The sequence below is a fragment of the Kogia breviceps genome, chromosome 3 (genome assembly GCF_026419965.1).
Source record: "Kogia breviceps isolate mKogBre1 chromosome 3, mKogBre1 haplotype 1, whole genome shotgun sequence".
In the NCBI taxonomy this organism is placed as follows: domain Eukaryota; kingdom Metazoa; phylum Chordata; class Mammalia; order Artiodactyla; family Physeteridae; genus Kogia; species Kogia breviceps.
In genome coordinates this window covers 87,286,699-87,308,504 of record NC_081312.1, presented here as the reverse complement: position 1 = coordinate 87,308,504, position 21,806 = coordinate 87,286,699, and the positions used below count along the sequence as shown (strand labels likewise).

General features: G+C 54.8%; 2 protein-coding genes across 3 annotated transcripts in view; one reads left to right on the top strand and one right to left on the bottom strand.

Moving 5' to 3' along the window:
* Nucleotides 1-571: 571 nt before the first annotated feature.
* Nucleotides 572-21,026, bottom strand: MAP1A (microtubule associated protein 1A). Of its 2 annotated transcripts, XM_059059326.2 has the most exons (7): nucleotides 20,658-21,026; nucleotides 19,597-19,698; nucleotides 11,582-11,664; nucleotides 11,163-11,303; nucleotides 2,849-10,937; nucleotides 2,476-2,696; nucleotides 572-2,139 (listed from the first exon to the last, which is right to left on the bottom strand). In XM_059059326.2, exons 1-7 carry the CDS (start codon nucleotides 20,893-20,895, stop codon nucleotides 1,984-1,986), a joined length of 9,030 nt encoding a protein of 3,009 aa, XP_058915309.1. In that variant the 5' UTR covers nucleotides 20,896-21,026; the 3' UTR covers nucleotides 572-1,983. The 2 variants fall into 2 exon arrangements, with proteins under 2 accessions (XP_058915309.1, XP_058915308.1); XM_059059325.2 differs by lacking the exons at nucleotides 19,597-19,698; nucleotides 20,658-21,026 and adding an exon at nucleotides 14,728-14,843.
* TP53BP1 (tumor protein p53 binding protein 1) overlaps nucleotides 20,160-21,806 on the top strand; it is an 89,142-nt gene continuing 87,495 nt past the window's right edge. Inside the window, exon 1 of the mRNA XM_067029103.1 lies at nucleotides 20,160-20,285. The gene's annotated coding sequence lies outside the window, so the exon portion shown is untranslated. The remainder of the gene's footprint in view (nucleotides 20,286-21,806) is intronic.

Here is a 21,806-nt window from a genome sequence, read left to right as displayed (position 1 = left end):
GGCTGGAATATCCCTCTCTGCATGTATTCACATTCACAACTTGGCCTTTCCTGACATACCCAGGACTATAAAGGGTTTCACTGCAGAGGAAAATCCAACATTTTATAATACTTCATGGAAATCCTGACTGCACAGGTGAAAGCTGTTTACAACCTCAACAGGCTCTGGATCTCTTAGGGCCCCTTAATTCCTTACCTCTGTGGTGTTCTCCTATGCAAGGTATCTGATGCTGGTTATTGGGTCCTTAGCTCTTGACTCCATGGAATGCAGATCCCCATCCCAGGAAGCCTCTCTTTCCTCCCCCAAACCAAATGTATGTCCCCACCCCCAGTTCCTATCACCCATACTTGGGTGTTCTCACCTATTTTCAGAAATTATGCTGGCTTCCCATAACTTTTTCTCCCTTCACCCGCCCTATATTCTCTGGCTTCCTTGGGTCCTGGAACTGCTTCCAGTCATCAAAGGCATCAAGATAAATGACCATGCTGGTAGAAGCAGAGAGTTAGAAGCCAGGGCCCAGCAACTAAGCAACGTGTGGAGTCAGAAAAAGCCTAAGCAGCACTACAGCATCTGTAATGAACTTGATTTATTGTTAGAGTTGGAGGTGGCTCCGTTACAGCAGCTGGGAACTGTAGCAGGGACGTGGTGGGGGAGGGGAGAGCAGAGCACAGCAGCACGAGAGGGTGGGAGCTAGGAAGAACACAGGCGGTCTCGTTTTGGTTTCCACAGTCATTTGGCAGAGAAGCTGAGCCCTGAAGAGCGTCTGGATTTCTCAGTCCCGCAGTAGTCTGGCAGGGCTGCTTATCGGCTTGCTTGGGGTGAGGTCCTCTCCTGGGGTGGTATTTTCGGCCTGTTTTCATCTCACTCAGTAAGAGTTAAGACCTAGCTCAGCTTCCTCTCCCTTTTTCCTTCCTCCCTCTCATTTTCCCCAAGTCCTCTGGCATGGCCTCCACCTCCCCGATCCTCTATCCAAGAGTTTGGGGCTGGAAAAGCAGCCAGCGTTCCCATTTCAGCTGCAGGATGGCATAGTGGAATGTTGGGGGGAGTCTCACGTTGCTGGGGTGTCAAACGTTAGGATGTCAGGCAGTGGCTTTTTAACCCATTACACACCAGGCCACAGCAGGTGACCACATGCAGATAAGCCAAGCAGGTATGAGAAGGGATCAGGAGAGTTGGAATGGGTGGGTGAAAACTTCATAAGGTCAGGGAGCTTGGAAGAAGTCTGGGCTGGGGCTGGGCTCTCCTTGATCCTTTGTGCTGCCCAGTAGGCCTGGTCTGGGCACAGCTCTGGGATGTGAATGGTATGAAGCAGGGGCCAGGAGGATAAGCTCCTTTCTTCTCTCACCAATCTGTTGGTCAAAAGTGCTTCAAGTTTTGGATTGAAACATTCAGGTACGGAGGGAAGCAGTGGGACAGTGTAGCAGCAGCGTACCCCCAGACCCCTGCTGGGACCCAGACTCTGGTGGGGAAGGGAATGGGAGATGGAGGAAAGGATGCAGCTCTGGCAACCTCACTGACAGTATCCTGCCCCCAGGTCACATAAATTACTACTGGAAATCCTTCCTTGGGATGCTAAGTACATAGATTAAGATAAAAAGGTCCTTGGGGTTGGGGATATGATCTCCCTCCATGAGGGAGGAGGTTGCTCTCTGAGATCCATCCTCACTCCCCACCCAACACCAGCATTAGGCAGTGCTAAGAGAGGGTGTCACTCTGGGGTTCTCAGGCATCAGATGACCTTGTATCCTAATTTTGCACCCTCCCCCTATCCTAATCCTGTTACCTTTGGTTTTGAGACTCCTTTCAGGCATGGATGAAGGGGAGGGACAACCCTTCCCGTTTAGCCCAGCCTAAGTTCCCACGAGACATCCTGTTCCCCTCGACCCCTCAACTCCCATGTCCCTCAACCCCAAAGGACTCAGCAGTAGCCATTCTCTAAGGGGGTTGTGGGAGCAGATCCTTGGGGAAGGGAGAGTGGTTCTTTCAGAACTCAATCTTGCAGGCTGGGAAGGACTCATCCTGCATGACCACGGTGCTGCTGCTCGCCAGGACCAGAACGTTCAGTTGTTGCTGCTGCTCATGAGTCTGCTGGTACCACTCACGAGTCACCTCCGTGTCGTGAGTAGGGATCAGAGTTACCTAGGTGGGAGACAAGACATGCCTGAGGTGAGGATGTGAAGTCGGGGGATGGGGCACTTGATGGTCCAGGATGTAGTCCCACTCCCGTAGCAAGAGCTCAGTCCTTTTATTTTATTATGTTTTATTTATTTTTTTGGCCGCACTGTGCGACATGCAGGATGTCAGTTCCCCGACCAGGGTTCGAACCTGCGCCCCCTGCAGTGGAAGCGCAGAGTCATAACCACTGGACTGCAAGGGAAGTGCCCCTCAGTCCTTTTATAAATAGAGACTGTGTTCCATCGCTGCCTCTGAGTAAAGTTTGACCAGACTACCTCCTTGGTGCTTCTTGCCACTCACCTGAAGATTCTCCCCCCACTGGGCCTTGCCCTCCAGCAGGGCGTCCAGCACAGCCCGGCTCGGCTCGCCATTGGCAGGGTCATTCCCACTGACCACATAGTAGGATGCACGCACTCGTCGGAAGAAGTCAAGGTCAGCAGTCTTGCCACTGCAATGATTCGGGATATAGGCAAGATCCACATATACAGGGGGGCCAGAGCCGCCCTTGGAACCCAAGGCCGCTGTAGAGACAACACAGGACTCATTGTAGAAAGTAGAACTCTTTTGGCAACCTTCTTCTTCCCTCCCACCCTCCCTCTCTTCCACTGGAGCCCTTGACCAGCCACACCCAGCCCCAAACCACAATCTCTCCCACTTTCCATGTTATACTTACTTGGTCCTGCCTTGAGTCCATTGACTAGGCCTTTGGACATGGGGCTGTGTCCATCCTTTTCCTCTGCTGGGGTGACCTGGCTTGGAGTGCTGCGTGGTCGGGGTGGCACCCGGGATGCTCGATCTGCAGTCCCTTTACCAGGGGTGGGTGAGCGTTTTCCCCGAAGATCCAGACGCTGGGCAGGAGACGCTGGCTTGGCCCTGCCTGGAGCCCTGCGGCCGACTCTCCCCTGTGTCTTCTTCTCCCGTAGCCTCTCTACCCTTCCAGACTCTGAGCTGAGCCCCTCGGGGTCAGCCATACACACGTCAGGACGTGGAGGGGATGGGCGAGGGTCTGGCTGGGGGATAGGGGGTGGGTCATGGCCAGGTCTGGGATGGTGAGTCCCACTAAACCCACCAGCTTTGTCCACAGGCAGGAAGTCCCCATCTTCATCTGAGTCGAGGGCTGCCTCAGCTGTGATGGATGGACACTCCTCAGTTTCTGGTGGAACGTCAGAATCTGACTGTGAGGAGCCCGAGTCGCTGACTGACGTCGGGGGTGTCTCATCTGCCACGGGGCAGGGGCCCCCTGTGGCCCCTGCAGCCCCCACCCGACGCCGCCCCCCTCTCCCTACCAGCCGAGCTTCCTCAGTTAACAGGTCACTGTCATCCGTAGATTGAGGCAGAGGTGGGTTCAGGAAGGATGGAGAGAGCTCCCCACGATGGGGCCGGGGCTCAGCAACACATCCCTGGGGCCCAGCCTCCATCTCAGGGGAGACACTTCTAGGATGGTCTCCAGAGGACCCTCCAGGGCACAGTGGCTGCTCAGGAGAGAGCAGCGTGTCAGGCCTGGAGCTCCTCTCGGCTCCCTCAGGCCAGGCCCCACGTTCCCAGGCCGGGCAGGCCTCAGCCTTTCCTTTCTCAGCCTCAGCTGGGGCAGGGCCTGGGGGCTTGGGGCTGGTTTCAGTTGGGCCATTGGTGGCACGATCCCTGGAGGGGCCCTGCAAGGGGCTTGGCTTCTTGGTGGCTGCCCCTGAGCACTCCAGGCGGCAGGGCAGGGTACCCTCATCCATGTCTCCAGGCAGGCTTGGAGCCAGAGGTGGGGCCAAGTCCAGTGAAGCTGGAGGTGCTGGGCTCAGAGGAGTGATGTCCCAGAGGCCGTGGGCAGCTGGTTCAATTCCTGGGACCAGCTCTACAGACCCTTGTTCTGCAGCCTCCAGGCCGGGAGGGAAGCGCTCAGCCACACTCGAAATCACAGGTGTGGTGGCCTCAGAAGAGGAGCCCTCAGATAGGGCTGGTGAGGCAGGTTGCGGCAGACTGGAGAGAGGGGCCCCAGGAGAGCTGGGTGATGGGAGCTGGGGCAGTGAAGAGTCCAGGCTGGGGGCCTTGGTTACTTCTAGGTACTCATCATGCCGGGCTCTGGGGGGGTGCCCTGGAGCCAAAGCCAAAGCTCGGTCACCAGAGAAGGCAAGGGACCCACAGGGTGCTGAGCGGGGTTCCGCTGGAGAGGGCAGCTGTGGAGGAGCTGGCTGCAATGAGGAGAAGCCAAAGGCTGATGCAGGGAAGTCCAGACTGGGTCGGGTAGGACCCAGGTGTGAGTCCGAGGAAGGGCTGGTATGTGCCTCACTTTCAGGCCACAGGGTGGAGGGACCTGCAGGCATGGGTTGCGGGGGACTTGGGGACTGGGCCTCTTTCTCAGGCTGCTCCCGAGCCCCCTTCTCCAGCTCCAAGTCACTCGTGCTGTCATCCCAGTGACCACGGCCTGGTTCCTTGGGGGATGGGGTTCTCCTATCTGGGCTACGGCTCAGGATGTTACCATTAAGTGGGGGGCTTGGGCCTTTGCTCTGGGGGATAGGAGCACGGGGGGGTATTGCAGGTGGGATGAGGCTGGGATCCACGCTTGGCCCTGGCTCAGGCTCCTGCTTGGGGGGTACGGCGGGTCCCGCCAGAGCTGCATAGCTGAAGGTTGGAGTGTCGAATTGGAGGTGATGGGGTGAGACAGGAGACGAAAGCTCCTTTTCTGCAGATGTGCTTCGGCCAGCAGCCTCCTCCTTGGTTGAGATGTGTGGGGGCCAATCCCCAGCTGCTCCAAGCGGAGGCTCTCTAGTGGGGCATGCAGGGCCCAGTCCAGTGAGCATCATCTGCTCATAGATGTCTGCATACTGGAAGCTTCGCTCATCGGGATAGGGTGTGGGCTCTCTCTGCTCTGGCTCGGCCGGCTCGGGCTCCTTAGAGGCATGGCTCTCGCTGGCCTCTGGGACCTTTGACCTGCGGGGGCTGCTGTCGGGAACCCCAACCCCACCTTCTTCTTCCCTTTCCCCTTCAGCCTTGCGGTAGTCCTTCCCTAGGGGGGAGTACGGCCCGCCTTCCAACTCAGCTGCCCCATCCTGCACTGCAGCCACCACACTGTCATACTCAGCTGTGTCCCAAGAGAAGGGCGCAGGAGTGAGTGGCTGTGGGGCAGGTGTTGGGGGAGCTGGAGCTGGGGAGAGAGGTGCAGGGGGCAGGGGTCTGTCCTTGGGCACCCATGGTGGGATGTCAGCCAGCCATGAGGGGGTGGTGGGCTCATTCCTCATGGGTGGCATGGGCTTAGGATCTGGGATAGGGCTCTCTTGTCCTGTGGCCGGTGGAACCCTCTGTCCAACCATCTCAGGTGGGGAGCCCGGAGGAGAGATGATCTCAAAAGGGGAGCGAGTCAGCTTGTCCTCTTCCTCTGGTGGCAGCCCAACTGGTGACTCAGCAAGCCAGCGCTCCACCTCCAGCTCCTTCTGTGGTGAGGGCTCCTGGAAGCCCTTAAAGTCTGAGGCCCAGGGACTCTTGGGTGTATGCTCCAAGGGGGCCACTTCCTGCTCATCATCCGGCCCCTCATCGAGGAAAGTGCTCTCCCGCTCTTCTGTGAACCGTGGCCGGGCCCCCTGGCCACCCAGCTCATGAGGGAACCAGACCTTCCGCTCACAGCTCAGCTCCCTCCAGTATGTGTCCTGTTCCAGGACCACATCCTCTCTGCCCCTCCAGTACCTGTCCTCCTGCTCAGGAGATGTGTCCTCCCATGTCCGGGCAGGCTCCTTCTGTTCTCCAACTGGCTCTCCTCTGGCTGGAGATGTTTCTTGCCACTCCTGGACCACGTCCTGCTCCTTCCAGTACCTCTCATCCTGCTCCGGGGCCTTGTCCTCCTGCACTGGGCTCTTTTCCAGACCCAGAGCTTTGGTCTTCTCCAGCAGAGCTTCTTCCTTCTGTCCCACAGCCTTGACTTTTTCTGGAGATTTTTCCTCTAGGATCTTCTCCTTTAGTGTCATGGTTTTATCCTCCTGCACAGGACTTTCCTGCTCCTGAGTTTTGTCCTTCTCTTCCAGAATCTTGTCTTTTTGTTCAACAGCCTTAATGTTTTGTTCCAGAGCTTCACCCTTCTGTTCTAGGGCCAAGTATTTTTGTTCTAAAGCCTGGTCCTTCTTTTCTAAGGCCTTGTCCTTCTGTTCTGGGACCTTGTCCTGCTCAGGGGCTTCATCTTTCTGTTCTAAGGCCTTGCCCTTCAGTTCAGGGACCTTGTCCTCTGGAACCTTGTGTTTATGTTCAGAGTCTCTGACTTTTTGTTCTAAGAGTTCATCTTTCTCTCCTGGGACCTTGTCCTCCTGTTCCAAGGTTTTGTCTTTTGGTTCTAAGTCTCTGTCTTTAGGTTCTAAGTCTTTGTCTTTTCCTTCCAGGGCCTTGTCCTTTTGTTCCAGGGCTGTGTCCCTATGTTCTGAGTCTCTTCCTTTTTCTTCCAAAGCCTTATCCTGCTGTTCCACAGCCTTGTCCTTTTCTTCCAGAACCTCATCTTTCCCATAGATGGCTGTGCCCTTCTGCTCCAGACTTTTGTCCTTCTGCTGTAGGACTTCATCCTTTGGCTCAGGTCCCTTCTCCTTCTTCTCTGGGGGTCTCTCTTTCAACTCTGGAACTTTACCTTCCCACTCCATGGCAATATCCTCCATGGCAGGGCTTGGCAAGGACTCAGGACTCCTGGTGAGGGAGCTATCAGGTGTCAGAATGTGTTCACCAGGGCTTGTGATCATTCCAGGTGAGTGCTTCCCATCTCCCAACAGTGTAGAGTGAGAGAAGGAGCTGGCAGGTAATTTTCCGTCAGGGCTCTCATCTGTGACGTCTGCCTGTGCAGCATATCCACTGGTCCCATCTGTGGGAGGTGACACTGTGGCTGCACGGGCTTCTGGAATAGACACAGGGGCTAGGCGGTGAGAGGTGTCCTCAGTCTGCATCAGAGGACCGTTTTCTTCCTTTCCAAGGGTTAGTTCCCCAAACTGGAGGGTGCCAAGGCTTTCTGGAGACAGCTGCTTAGAAGAGATATCCAGAGAGGTCTCCTTGCTGGGACTCTCTTCTGAGAGAGAAAGCGACCGGGTGTCATCTGGAGATACCTGTGGCCAAAGGTCTTTGTGTAGGTGCTGCTCTGTCAGGCCACAGGGAGACCTAGGGATGGCTTCTTGGTTGGCAATGTCTGGGGAGACCACGCTGAGGACAGAGAGGGACTCCACCTCTTCAGGGGAGAGGCCTCGGTCAAGAAACTGGAGCAACTCATCTTTCTGAGGTTCACCAGGTTCTTGGTGTGATGTTCTCAAATCTCTGGGAAGGGCTTCTGTTTCCAGAATCGGCCCTGTGGGCTCTCCCGCCTCCACGGTCTCAAAGACTATTGCTTTGTCCTGTTCTGGCAGCAGTTGGACGGTGCAGCCTGCATGTCCTCCAACAACGCTGATGTGTGCTTCCTGGGCCTGGGGGCTCCTGGGAGGAGGCAGCTTTCCCTCCTCCTCTGGTGTGCCCTCTTCAGGCCCTGGCTTGACCGTCCCTTCTACAGCATCTTCCTTGCCCACACCTGGTGTACGCTTAGTATCTCCCCAGGAGTCTGCTTCCTGAAAGTCTTGGGGCTCAGAGTTTTCTTCCACTGGGGACTGATGAAAGGGCGTGTGGGTGGCACTGGGTGGGCCAGATGGTGGGGGAGAGGCCATCTTCACTGTGCTGTCATCTGGGCTGAGGCAGCGCTCCTCCACTTCTCCAATGGCTGGTTCCCCTGGATGTAGGGTGTGCCCAGGGGCAGCATACATCAGGGGTTCATACTGACCGTGAAGTTTCTCGGACACCTGTACATTTGCAGTCTCCTCCTCTTCCTCTTCCTCTTCCTCTTCCACGGCTCTCTCTCCAGACAAGCCTCTCCGTACAATCTCTCCTCTCTTCTCTGACTCCCCAGTCACAGAGAACTCCTCACAGGGTGGTGATTTGAAACCTTTGTCTTCTTCCAGTGAGGAGGTGGGTGAGATGGTACCAGCTGATGGCACGTAGTCCAGGCCCTGAGTGGCTTCCGTGTGGGAGGAGGGGATGCTTGTGACTGTGTCAAGCAGCAGGGAGCTCTTGCCTGTCTCCTCTGTCTGGGGAGCTGTGAGTGAAGCCACAGACTGGTCCTCAGCCACGGATGTGGCAAAGGAAGAAAGCTTGTCACACTCAGTGATTGAAGTAGCTGAGGACACATGCTCCTCTTCAGCCAGAGGGGCGGCCACCATGTTGGGGGGGTAGGTGAGTTCCGACTCTGGCGCTCCATAGCCTTTGCTGGGGGTGGTGGGAACAGCATTGTCTGCAGGCTGGCTAGCCTCAAATGGGCCAGGACCTTCAGGCCCAGGGAGGTCATAGGTACCTGTAGGAAATCTAGGTGGAGCTGCGCGCTCCTCTGGCTCATCATGGATCTCCTCATCTGAGATAGTCTGCTCGGTCTCTGAGTAACCAGGGATTGTCTCGTCCTGGATGTAAGAGACGTGCTCAGTGGCTCCTGCAGGGGTGGCCAGGCTACTTAGGAATGACGAGGTCTCCTTCTCAGGGGCCTTACCTTGGAGTCCTAATTCCTGGCCCCCAAGAGCCTCCCTGCCCCTTGGCGTTACCTTCAAGGCTTCTTGCATATGTTTTTGGTAAAAACCCTCAGCCTTTGTCTCTTCCTCTTCCTCCTCGTCTGAAGGGTGCAGCTCCTCCATTTCCTCTAACTCGGCCTTCTCTATCACGTCCTCCTTTACCTCAGGTTCACTTTCCTCTCTGGCTTCTGTTCTGTCGGGGAGCCCCTCTGATTCCTTTGCCTTCTTTTCCTCCCAGGGGGCTCGCTCTCTCTCAGCCCCAGAGTCTGGGCCTCTGTCCTTGCTGCCTTGTTCCTCAGGGATGTCTGGGACAGCCTCTTTCTCCTTTATCACAGGCTCTTCTGGTTCCAGCCCTGTGACAGAGGGTGGTGCCCCCGGGGCCACTGTGCTTGGGAGTCCCTCCTCTGCAGTGTCTGGGGGGAGTGGTTTCTCTCCTAGTCCTGTGTCCCTTTGTTCAGCCAGCAACCCCGTCTCCTCACGCTTCAACTCCTCGAAGTCCTGTGTGAGATCCTCTGGTGAAGACAGGGCCAGCTCCCTTGTTGGGAATGCAGCCCCCTTTTGGGCTGGGGGTGTCCGGGGCTCAGAGCACAGCTCCTTCTCCCCACGGGCAGCCCGGCTCTTCTCCGTCTTGACTCTGCCGGGGGCCTTGGCTTTGTAGAGGGTCTTACGTACCTCAGGGGTAAAGGGCTTCAGGTCTGGCTTGGAAATCTTTTTGACCTCAGGTTTGGTATCTTTCTTCTTCTCCTCCTTCTTGGCATCCTTCTTTTCCTCCTTCCTTCCTTCATCCTTCTTGAGCTCCTTCCTCTCCTTCTTGATCTCTTTCTTCTCTTTGTCTTTTTTCTCTTCCAGCTTTGATATCTTTTCTTTCAGGTGCTTCTTCCCCACCTTGTCTTTGATCAGCTTTCGCTTCTCTGCCTTCAGTGCCTCACTCGACTCTGTCCTCACCCTCTCAGGCTTGGCAGGCTTCTCTGGGGGCTTCTCAGATGACTCCTTTACCTTCTTCTCTGTCTTGACTAACTCCTTGGCCAGTTCTGAGCGGGCCTCCTTGGCTCCCTCTTCAGCCATCTCCTCCCGTTTGGCCAGCTTGCCCACGGCTGTCTTGGTTGTGGCCTTGAGGCTCTCCTTGCTATCAGCCCGCTGTTTGATTTTGCTGGGTTTGAGGTTGGCAGGCACAGCCCCAGTGGCCAGCTCCTTCTGCGTGGCCACGGGGTAGCGCAGGAAGTCCAGGTGTCGAAGCTTTTCCAGGCCCTCCAAGATCTTGTTCTGGGGCGCATTCCCTGGAAAAAGCACGCGCACAATCTTCTCAGTGGGGTTGGCTGGTAGCCAGACCACCAGAGCAGTGATGGAGGTCAGGTAGGGCACCGAGATCTCAGCCTCCTTCCCATTAGCCAGCACAATGCCTGTCTTAGCTTTACTGTTGCCTGCCCACTTTTGCATGAGGAACTGCATCTCCTTGCTATCCTTGACAGGGTTGAGGACGTACATGTCCAGGCGGCCCACACCCATCTTGTGGAAGAGGGTCAGCGGCTCGATGGTGTTGCTGACCACACGGTAGAGGGGCTCGGCCTGGATGCCTAGGCGGTTTAAGTGCTGCAGAGTGAGGCAGGCCTCCTCAATGCTGCGCTTGGCCTTCCGTGAGGCATCAGGCAGCCGCAGCTTATCAGGCACGTTGAAGAAGACGACTCCAAGCTCGGGGGAGATGAGGTTCTTCACCCAGTCACTGTAGCTGCTAGAGCCCTGAGACTGCTCCTCCTCCAGTTCTGCCACTTTGCGCTGCAGGAGTCCGTTGATGCCTGGCAGGTTGTCTGCCCCGATGTGTGTGAGCAGCACGGAGTCAATGCGGTCCAGGTGCCGCACCAGCTTCCAGAAGCAGGACTTGCGATCAGAGCCACCATCCACCAGGATGTTGAAACCATTCACGGCAAAGAGGGCAGAGTCCCCGCGGCCGCCAGGGAAGATGTAGCAGCATGGCTTGGAGAGCTTGAGGAAGCCCCCTGAGGTGGGGGGCTCCAGCAGGTCAAAGGGGGATGGCACATCCACGGTCTCAGAGACGTACTCAGAGAACTCAGCCACGCCATCCATGGTGGGCAGCATGGGCTCAGGGTTTAGCCGGAGGTGCAGGGTCTCTTGGGAACTGGATAGTCCCAGGTGGCTCCAATCACCTTCCCCTAAGCAGGACACAGTGAGGAAAGCCTGGATCCCAGGGTCTCTATTGCTGAGCAATTGGGCAATCTAGATGAAGGGGAGATAGAAGGCTGATCAGGTCATTGGGGTTATTGCAACCCAACTCAGACTCAATCTGCTAATCTCCATCTCTCTCTGAGGTGATCTTCTACCATTCTGCCAGCATCCCTGGTGGTCAAGGAATGTGGGATTTTCCCTTCCTTGGATCCCTCCCCGCAGCTCTAGTCCTACCCCATGTTCCGTTCCTCCTAGACACTCAGACATAGAACTTACCTCTGGGCTGTGAAGGACCTGGGCAAAGTTTTGATAGGAGTAGGTGCCACTCTGTAGGATGAGGTCTCCCCCAGGCTCTAAACTTTGCCCACTCAAGATCAGTAGTTTGTGAGCTGATGGGCTGCTAAGGAGGTGGTGAACCTAGAGTGGAAGGAGAGGACTGGTCACAGAGAGAGGAAGCCCAGGGAAGGGCACAGAATGTTCCTGGTTCCCCTCAGTTCTGCAAGGACACGCTCCCCACTGGTAGCCCCACAGCACCTCCAGGATGGGGCTGGGATTGTGAGGCAGCTTAGATGGCAGAGAGAGGATGGCTCAAAGCCAAGTCCGGGAATTCCTGGCCTTACAGCAGTAGCACTGGCAAGGGTGGGTTACGGCACTTTCGGCAGGCCCTCGTGGCAAAGCACAGGCCCTGGCCTTACCTCGGAGCTGATGCTGTCGGCACTGGGGTTTACCAGGACGATGGTCTCTAGGATCTCACTCTGGTGGCAGAGGGTCCTCTGGCCTGAGGGAGAGATGCAGGAATTTGTACTGAAGGAAGTGGGTATAGACTAAAATGGAGAGACATTGTGTAGGGCAGGAGAGGAAAGAATGCGCTGTCAGAAAATGGGGCTTAGGGGAAAGAGAAGCCTGCTTATCCTGAGATCCTGCCACTCTGGCTACTGCTGAGTAAGGTCTAGGGACTGGCTCCTGCAGCCCTTCCCTTTCAGGGTTTCCTCCTCCCCTCTCCCACAATGGCTGTCTTCTCCCTCCCTTCATCTGCCACCCCCTCTGCCTGGAACTCCCGCCTCAGACTGCCCTGGAGACAAGAACCTTTTGTCCCTGTCTGTCCCTCTAGAGCACTAAGCTCCTGGTGCTGCCTGGGGATGGGGGGTGGGGTGGGGCTGAGCTGAAGGGAGGGCCTCTCAGAGGATGATCCTCACTCAGCTCTGTCCTCACTAGCTTGCCTCTGCCCTGGGCTTTCTTGCCAGAGTGCCTGGAAATAAGGAGATGGGCGCTTCTGTGCAGTGAGTACAGACTCCTCATCCTCCTTTCAAACCCCCATCCAAGGCCAGAAGTCCCATTCCAAAAGACTCAGAGAAGTCTACGCTATCTAAACCCTTGGGGGTTGGTTACGATGCACAGGAGAAATAGGACCTCTTGTTCTGTGCTCTGGTTCCGCAGAGGCCGAGCCTGCACTCACAAACATGCACACAATCATACTGTTTCCACCACCAAAGGTTTCACAGCTCCCCCTCCCACCTCACCTTCATGTCCCCAGGCTCCAGAAAGACCTGGTTCACTCCCCACAACCCATCCCTTTCAAACAGTTTCTCCTGTCATCCTTGCACCTCTCCTGTGGGCCTTCTGTCATGGAGAGGGGAGTCTGGGATTCACAAACAAGAAACAGATAAGGCAGGAGAGGTTCAGAGTGTTCCCCAGGCTATGGAGGAACATAATACACTGTCAAATCCCCTCTCTACTTCCCTTATCCAGGCTCACATGAAACACCAAGCAATGCAGCAAAGAAAAAAAGTGCCAGGTTAGACAGGAGATCCTGAAGAAGGATGCTGCCATCCCGTTCCTGCCCTTACCAACTGCAGCACACAGTGGAGTTACCTTACAAACACGGAGTTGAACAGATGGTCTGGGGAGTGGGCTGTCTGGAGGATATTGGTGGGAGGACACATAACCTGTCCCCCAGACCCTCTTCTGTGACCCAGCGCTCTCTCCTCTTTCTGGGGCTCAGACAAGAGGACCCTGGGGCCAGGGCCTTTGTTAAGCGGAAGAGCGATGGTGCCAGGATCGGGCAGATCTGGCAGCACTGGGCTGCAGTTGCAGCTGCGGGGGAAATGAACTAGGGATGGTGTTAGAAGACCAAGCCCCGCACAGGGTAGGTGGGGCCTATGAGGAGTTCAAGCATTCTCTTCTATTAACTTGGGAGTTGAGGGACACTTTGAGGTCAGTTCAGAGGATGAGAAGCACCTCAGAGACACGCACGGGCAGGGCTTGGGCAGGTGAGCGATGAGGGATGCACCATGGTTTGGGGAGCGGCCGGCCCTAGGCTAGCTCTAAGCAGTTTAGCTTAGAAGGGCAGTTCCTCTCCCCCCACACCCACCCGCCACACACACCACGAACACACAAGGTCACACATTTGAGCTAGGAGGGCCAGAAAGAGAAAGACCTGGGGTACTGATGGATTTGCTTTCTATCTACAACCCGCCTTTCCCAGTCTACCATCCTCTGCAGTCCCCTCGACTGGCTTATAACCACTAGACTTCTCTGATCCCAGTACTTGCCTTGGAGCAAGACCCTACCCCTGACCCCTGTGCTCTCCGGTTGTGACTGGCGACTACATGGTTTACACCTTGTGCTCCTCCTTTTCAGGCCTGGGGGAAAGCCCTGTTTCTCTCTTCTACGAACCCCCACACCCTCCCCGCCCCCGGCAATTGACTCGTTTTCCCTCCTTCTTCGGAGAGGAAACCTGGTGAGGCAGGGGCCCGTCCCTTTGCCAGAGATGGGGCTGGGAGTGGGCTGCGGGTGCTGAGGCTGAGCGGGCGGGAGGGCAGGTGTCTCCGCAGGGAGGCGGCCGGGGAGGGGGGGCGCCCGGGCAGCTGCAGTCTGCCGCAGTGTGTGAGCGAGTGTGAGTGTGCGCGCTGAGCTCAGGCTCCAGCTCCGCCCCCACCCCCCACCCCCACCAGCATGACAAGTCATTTTCTTGGCTGCCTCTACACGGGGGGCGGGGAGGGGGGGTACGCAGAGAGGGAGAAGGAACTGGCTTCTCTGTTCAGAGCCCCCATCTTGGGAAGGGAAGCAGAGATGAGGTGGGGGGCGGGCCGTGACTGGGAACCTGTGGGGTTGACAGGACGGGGAATGCGGGGCAGCTGCTGGGGAGGGAGTGCTCTCAATCTCCGGAGCAGCCTCTCCATCCCCGGAGGGAGCCAGAAAGGGGGGCTCGCGGCCCAAGTTTCAAGCTCGTCGCAGGGAATGGGTGTGGGGAGCACGCTGCAAATAGGTTGGTCTGTGAGGAGGCGCATGCCACGTCTTAAGGACCCTTTCCTTCCTTCTTTTCCATAGTGTCCCCACCTTCCCATACTTGGCAAAAACTCGCAGTCCCGTTCACCCCCCAGCATAGAAGCAGCTGAGCAATCTAGCCGCTGACACCCAGAGACCCTCCCATCAGATGCCTTCCCATAACATCCGCCTTTCCCTCAGATTTTTCTGCCCCCACCAAAGACAGAGCCCCCAAACGCCACCAGAGCCCCAGGCCTCGGGGCAGAGCCAGTGACACCACCCTCTGCGACTGCCCCTAGGCGGCTGGCTCCCAGCTCAGCTCAGCCCAGCTCAGCCCGCGAGGTGGCCTGTCACGGTCCCGGCCCCATTGGCCTCCGCCTGGTTCTGGGTCCAGGCTGGCCCCACAGCCAGTTCATCTCCTCTCTCTGTTCCCCCACCCTGCCCACCCGCGCTGGGCTAGTTCCAGACACACCAGATGAGGTATCAACTCCCTTCCCATTACCCGCATCCCACCTCCCTATCACAGCATCCCCCGTGCCCCACGCCAAGCCCTTTGGTTCGGTTCGGTTCTTACCCTGGGGTGTGGGAGAGAGACCCTCATCGAGGCTGTGGCTCCGGCCTCAGCCGGCAGCTTCGGGGAAGAGTCTGCGGCACTAGGGGTGGGAGTGGGGCGGGGGGGGGGGGCGCTTGATGCTGAGGGCGGCGCCTGTGCGGGGAAGAGGGGCTGGTCCATGACGAGGCACTGGAGACTTAACTGTTTCTTTGCCTTCACAATGTCAGTGATCTGGTGCTTCTGCTTGGCTGGGAGCTGAGGAGTTGTCCAACAGCTCAGAGCCAGGGTGGTCTCCAAAGGCCCACAGGGCCCTTCTCCCCCAACCCCGCTTAGTTAAGAAATATTCTTTTAGCAACAGCCAAAAGACCAAAGCCCTGTGCTACACACTGGGGGGGACATAGGAGATATGGACTGCTTGGGCCCTCCCCCTTCTCTCTGGAACCATCTGCTGCCTCTCCCCTTAGACTCAAGGAGTGACCTTCAATCCCTGGAGGAGCAGGAGACAAAGAGGCTGGGGGCCTGAAAGCATGGGGTAGGAGTGAGGGGGCACTACTTGAGAAGGCTGGGGACGACTGAAGGGAGGGGGTTGCGCTGAGCTCTGCTGGCTTCTGAGCCACAGCTGTAGAAATGGGGTGGGAGTGCAGAAATAAGTCTCATTTTAGGTTGGAGGGTAGTTCGAAATGCTGGAGTGGACACATGGTCCTTAGTCCATCTCTAGCCCATCGGGGGTGGGGCACAGGGGCCCTAAGACCGCATACAATTCTGTGCCGATGCAGCACAGCACAGCAACCACACAGGCACTGATACTTGGGATTCTTGGTCATTGGGTATGAAGAGGTATTTTCTGAAGATTCAGGGCACTTTCTGCCTTTCAGTGAAATAGTTAAAGGGATGAAGGAAGATCACCAGGGCCCCAGGCGTACAAGATTTTCTTACTCTAGGCCAATTATTAAACGTCACAGAAAGTACTCTTTGGACTAAAAAGATCTTGTAATGACGCCTGTCATTACAAGCCTGTAGGGTGTTGGGTCCCTGTTCTCCTTGTCTCTGCACTTTGCTATTTCTCTTTGATGTCTCCATTTTTTAGGATCTTAATCCTTCTAATATTGGCCCTGTTTCCCTTAGTCTCTACCCCTGTCTCAGATTTGGTGACACGTGCTCTAGGACTCAAAGAGAGGACCTGGAGAGCTCCAGCACTTAGTTCCAGCAGGGCAATGCTCATGTTCCCACATAGTCCTTCCCTGCCCTCTTCACTTCCGTCATCCCTCCCCAGTCCTGACCGATTCCTATTGCCTTCCTCACAATGACATCCAGCCACTCTTAGCCCAGCACCAGCCCCACCCTTGCCCCTGGCTGCCAAGAGCAGCTTTTGAAGGTCTGAGAAGCCAAAATAGTCTCTGCTCTTAGCATCCCCGTCCCTCCTAAACTGCCACCAGAGGGGAGGAGGAGCTGAGTCACCAGTGCAAGGGGGGGGAGGGGGACTCCAGAGGGGGAGGAATCCTTGCTGAGATCCGGGGATGCAAAGCAGCAACATGGCAACAGCCCCACTTGGATAGAGAAGGCCAGCTACAGAGATATACAACACAAACCAGGCTGAGTTCCCAACGTCACAAAGGGGAAACACCTCCTTTCTGCAACTTCATAGTTCTTATTTCCTCCCACCTCAAACCTTCCATCTCCTCCCTGCTTTCTGGAGCTTTCTGGAGTGTGCAAAGAGGGAAACTTGAGTAGACATGTAGCTTGAGAACAAAATAACATTTCTCAGCCCAACGCAGAGCCCACCCTTATTCTCAGCTGTTACCCCCAAGGGCCACACCCTGGGCAAGGTTCCAACTCACAGTGGAGTTTTCCTTCAGCCCTCACCCTCTGAACAGCCACCCACCACAACCACACCTCCACCGGCTGTGTTCCTTGGCTCTGCTGCAATGAAATGGTGAGACGCCAAAGATGAGAGGGAGGCCTGAGCTCAGACACAAAGTGAGACTGCAAGTCCTGGATTTGAGACCCCTCTCTACCATTTTACTAATCATGCTTTTCAACAAGCCACTTAAGCCCTCTGAAAGCTTGCTTCCTGAATTATAAAATGAGTGTGATATTAGTACCATCCTCCAATAATGCTATGAGGAGTGAATGACATAAAAGATGAAAAAGTCCTTCATTCCTAGAATCCTAAACCTGCAATGCACGAATACCACTGGAAGTCTGTCTCCCTTTTGTGGAAGATTTTTGAGAGGTCACCTAGGTGATCGGGGAAATTCTAAGCCAGAATCTCAACTCTAGAGTAACTTAGCTCCCAGGTAAACCCAGGTGCCTGGGAGGTGCCTGCAGGAAGGGACTTAAAATACTCTTCATGTCCCTCCTTTCCCATTTCTGACAGCAATACAAAACCCAGTTCTAGGGGCCAATGAGCTGTTGTATTAATTCAGAATAGTCTTCATGTTTGCAGAAGTAAAGGAACTAACATTTCCTGAGTGAGTGCATCATTGGTGACGCAGAGTCAGACAGACTTCCAAACTGGTCCTTCAGCCTGTGTTTTTTTAGTCCTAGAATATCCATCATGAATTATAAATTATGAAGCCCTCTTCCTTTCTTATATGTGCCCAATAGTAGAAGTAGTATTACAGTGTTATTTAAGCTCAGTTTCCCACTGTTCTAATCGTTTCTGGGTTTGTCTTAAAATGCTTAGAAGGTCCAGATTTTTTTGCAGGAGTTAGAAAGGAAGGCTCCAAGTCACCACTGGAGTCAAAAGTGGTACAAATTCACCTCTGAAAGCCTTTACCACATTTGACCACTAGAAGGAGCTGGGCCACTGATGCTCCATCAAAGGGTCCCCTCCTTTTCTGTGTGTGTGTGTGTGTGTGTGTGTGTGTGTGTAGGGGGGTAGTGGCAGGAATGATTACACTCTCCCTATCATAGCAAGATAAATTATTGTCCTTCTTTTCAACATTTTGGCCCAGGGCTTGAGGAGAGGTGAGAGGGATGGGGGCCCAGCCTATGGGGTGGGCAGAAAGGATTAAATCATAAGGTACTAGCATATTCCATTGAGCCCATCCCAGCAGCCTGGTTTCCTCTGCCTCCCCACTAATGGAGGCTGAAGGGAGGGGAAGTGTCTGCAGCTGCTCTGGGCTGTTGTTTGCAGGGACAGCTGAAAGAGGAGCCAGCAGGGGTGGGGCTGTGGCTGTCTTTGGCCTTGTGGGGTTTTCCAGGAAATTCTCCACTATTCTCCAGGGACATACACAGGCCACCATGAAAATGTCCAAACCTAAAAAAACTCAAAAGTAAGCCCTGATCTTGAGTATAATGGCCCTAAGCCCCTTGAGGACACCATGGTAAAACTCTTTGCTTGAAAAGATCTACTAGGTGCTTGTATATCAGTGCTTGTTTCTGAGAGGTCCCTGAGAGTAACTATGCATCTCCCTGTAAGTGTTTTCCCAAGCATCCCCAAATCTTAATCTGAAGAATGGCTAGGTGTTTTGGTTTAAGTTCTGTTCATTCTTACATCATTTCAGAAGGCATCCTACCCTTACACCTGTGTCCAAAAGGACAAGGTTGGAGAATTCAGTGTGAATTAATAACATCAGCAGACACTCCCCAAACTTCAGTTCAGTCATTAATTTCATGCTGCCGTCCCTTTATCCAGCTTTGCACCAAAGCTCCTAGGATTAATAAAGTGGTAAAAGTGTTGATTTTAAGATTATTAGAGCTAATGGAGGAAGCCATGAAATGAGTAATACTAAACAGAAGGCAGTCTCAAAACAGTGACTGGTTACCTTCATAGGAAGCCAGTCACATCAAGAAGATGCCAGCCTCACAGTTTAAAAATGCTACACATATTCCTAAGATAATGGAGCATTAGTCATATTAACCATGTCTTCTCTCTCCAGGAGCAGCAGAGGAGTAGGTGATCGGGGAAATGACCAACCATGTGGCAGTTAGCAGGAGGAGCAGGAAAAGAAGGGAAGTGACTATCTATTATGCTAGATAATTGAGAATTGTCTGTATAAGATATGAATTCCGTCATTTGATGGCAGTGACTGTTGAGATGGGTGGATTTATCTTCCGTAAAGACACTGGTGTATGAATTGGTTTGTCAACATTTACCAATAACATGAGCAGATGCCCAGCACTTTTGTAATGGGGTGGAGGGCTTTCTGCAGTCTCCCCACAGATATTGTCGTGGAATAATCACTCTTAAAATATCATTTTCACAAATTCCTGACCATTTCTCCCACATAGCAGAATGGGAAGCTGCATCCTGTGAACTTTGATCTCAGTGCCAAACCTCAAAGTATGACTAGTTCTTGCAGCAGTAAATCCAGGAAACCCTGCTTCCACTCTGGATTTCATGGTGCTCATCAGCCTTTGGTACAAGGTTTCTGCTCTGCTCTGGACATCTGTTGACTGAGCCAAAGGAGGAGCCAGAAACCCTGAAAGCTGGAGGGATAGGCTGTGCAGCCTGAGGGAAAGTGCTAAGCAAGGATCTGGGAAGCTGAGTGGGAGGTTCAAGGGTCTCTGCAAAGGGAAGCAAGGAGGCCAGGGCATACAGAAAGGGGAACAAACAAAAAAAAAGGGATTTTTACTTGGGAGATGACTGATCACTCAAGAGGTACCACATTCCCTTACTGCACGTCAGTGGCTGTCCATAAACCACCCTCTTCTCAAGTAGAAATTACGTTCTCCAGGCTTCCTCCACCATCATACCATCTGTCTGCGAAGTGTACTGGGTATGTGGGGATAGCTAAGGAGCTTTACAACTTTCCCCTCAGGAGTCCCTCCCTCCTCCCTGACCCAAACTTCCCACAAGGCCAGTTCTGCCAGGGAGAGTGGACTTCTGCTCTTCTGTGACCAGCCCTCACCCAAAGGACTGAGACAAATGACACTGGTCCTAACCTTTGACCTCTGAGGAGAAGTGAGCTAGGTGCCGGGTAATGAAGAGTCTCAATTGTTGGTTCAAGTCAATGGATGATAAATCAATGTTCCAGGAGAGAATCCCTGTGAGAGAAAAAGAAACAAAGAGGGACCTAGATAAGGTCAGAAGGATTGGACTTGTGGGAGCATTTCCAAGCTCACAGAAGGGGTAAGGAGAGGGAGGGGATAAGGACTGCTGCCATGATCAGCCTCACTGATGTCTTTAAGAAATGTGTCTAGTGCCTATGTCTAGCTCCCATCCTGTGCCTTTCTTGGGCTTTGCTGAGCCAGAGGGAGAAGTGCAGAGTTTAGGCTAAATTTGGTCATTAACGAGTTTGTATGTAGGAATTTTCTTGCGCAGTTGCCCAATTGTGATAGAAGTGACACCCAGGGGCCCATTCCCAGATACTAGGGACTGCCTTCCTCATACAGGTAAGTAGGATTCTACACTCCCCTTCTGTGGCCCCCTCCTTGCCTCCACTCCCCCGCAGCATGCTTCCACCCGCAGGTGGCTCTGCAGCACTGCGCCACAGGCAGTGGAGGACTGAGGAGCTTGTGGCCACGAAGGTCACTCTCTCAGGTTGGCCGCTGGCACTGGGATATTTGAGATTTGTCTGCGGCATTCAAAACGCACCCTGTTCCTGTTCAGACACCCTAAAGAAGAAACTAAGGTAGGGACATGGACTCTCCAGGGGATGGTGACGACTTTCAGGACCTCTGGCCCAAGACACTGCGGGAGAGAGGGGTATAACCAGCGGGCCCCCCACCCAGGCACTGCCCAGCTCCCCCCATCCCCCACTCTCCCCCCTGCCTCAGGGAGATTGCGAACGCCATGGGGTGTGCGGGAAGGATGGAGATGTGAGATGTTGGCAGCTTGGGAGGATATGAACGCGTGACACAGAAGATGCAGGTGACAGGGGCTGATGATTCAGATTAACGGGGTGCACAGATCTCAGGAAGTGCACGCTAAGGATGGAGGATGCACATGGCAGAGAAGCACGGGATGGAGGATGTCCTGAGCGCAGCCAGGACAGCAAGCTCACCTTGCTCAAGGTGGGCCCTAACGGCCCTCAGCTGATTCTCTGTACCGATATCGCCGATCACGATGAGCAAAGAGTGTTTCCGCAGGTCCCAGCGTGCCGCCGCCACCACGGCTCCGGCCTCGCACAGCGGCTCCGCGGGGTTCTGAGCCGGCAGAGAGCCGGGGCTTCGGAGCCTTAGCCCGGGACTTGTCTCCATGGCAACGTCGAAAGGCCGCCAGGGCCCAGCCTCGGTCTCCATGGAAACTCCGTTGGAGTGCTAGGCAGGCAGCATCCGCTGCAGGGAGAGTGCGCGCGGTTCTTAAAGGCCGGCGGCAGGAGCCGCTCATTGGCTGCTGCTTGTCAGGGGGTGGACCAGTGGCGCCGCAGGGGCCGGGCTGGGGACGCGTGCTCCTGCTCTGCGGTTTCGCTGTGCCTGGGGGGCGGGGGCGTGGCTGTCCCCCTTCGCCCCCGCTCGTTTTCCAGAGGGAGCTCCCACTCCGACTTGAGTAGGGATGGGGGCTCTGAGGGCCGGCTGGAGGGGCGAGTCTATTGCCTCGGCGCCAGAAGAAGCTTCTAGTTAGGATATTTCCCGGATAAGTGCTGTCTGGCAATTCCGCAGCCTCGCCCGAACTGAGGGGAGCCATCTTGTCCCTCCCTGCCTCTGAGTTTGTTTGGGTGCATCGTTCTTTGTCGGTGTGTCTGTATTATCATTGTCTGGAGCTTTTTTTTTTTTTTTTTCCTTCTGTTACTGCCTGCCAGGGTCCTACATTGCATCCTCGGTGTTTCTGCCCTCATTGCCTCAGGCCCTGGGTGTGCTCTGGAAGGCTGTGCAGTATTGGAGGGACAGAATGACCTTCCGGCCCTGAGTCCCTGGTGAGTTGTTTTTCCGAAGATAGTGGTTGGCTTATCGCCATCTCTGCTGAGTGCAATGAGCTCAGACTGCAGCAAGGGGGGTTTGAGTAAAACCCAGGAAAGACCTACCCAACTGCAAGTAATGTGACACAGTGAGTTGGGTAACCTTGGGAGACAATGGTATTACTTCCCCCAGGGAATTCTCAAAATAGAAGGGGCAGTGTTTGAACCAGTGAAGAGGTTGGCCCTTCCAAAATTAAAAACAAAGCAAAACAAAAGGAAAAACCAGGGGATGTGAAAGAGGACTGAGGAGGCTGG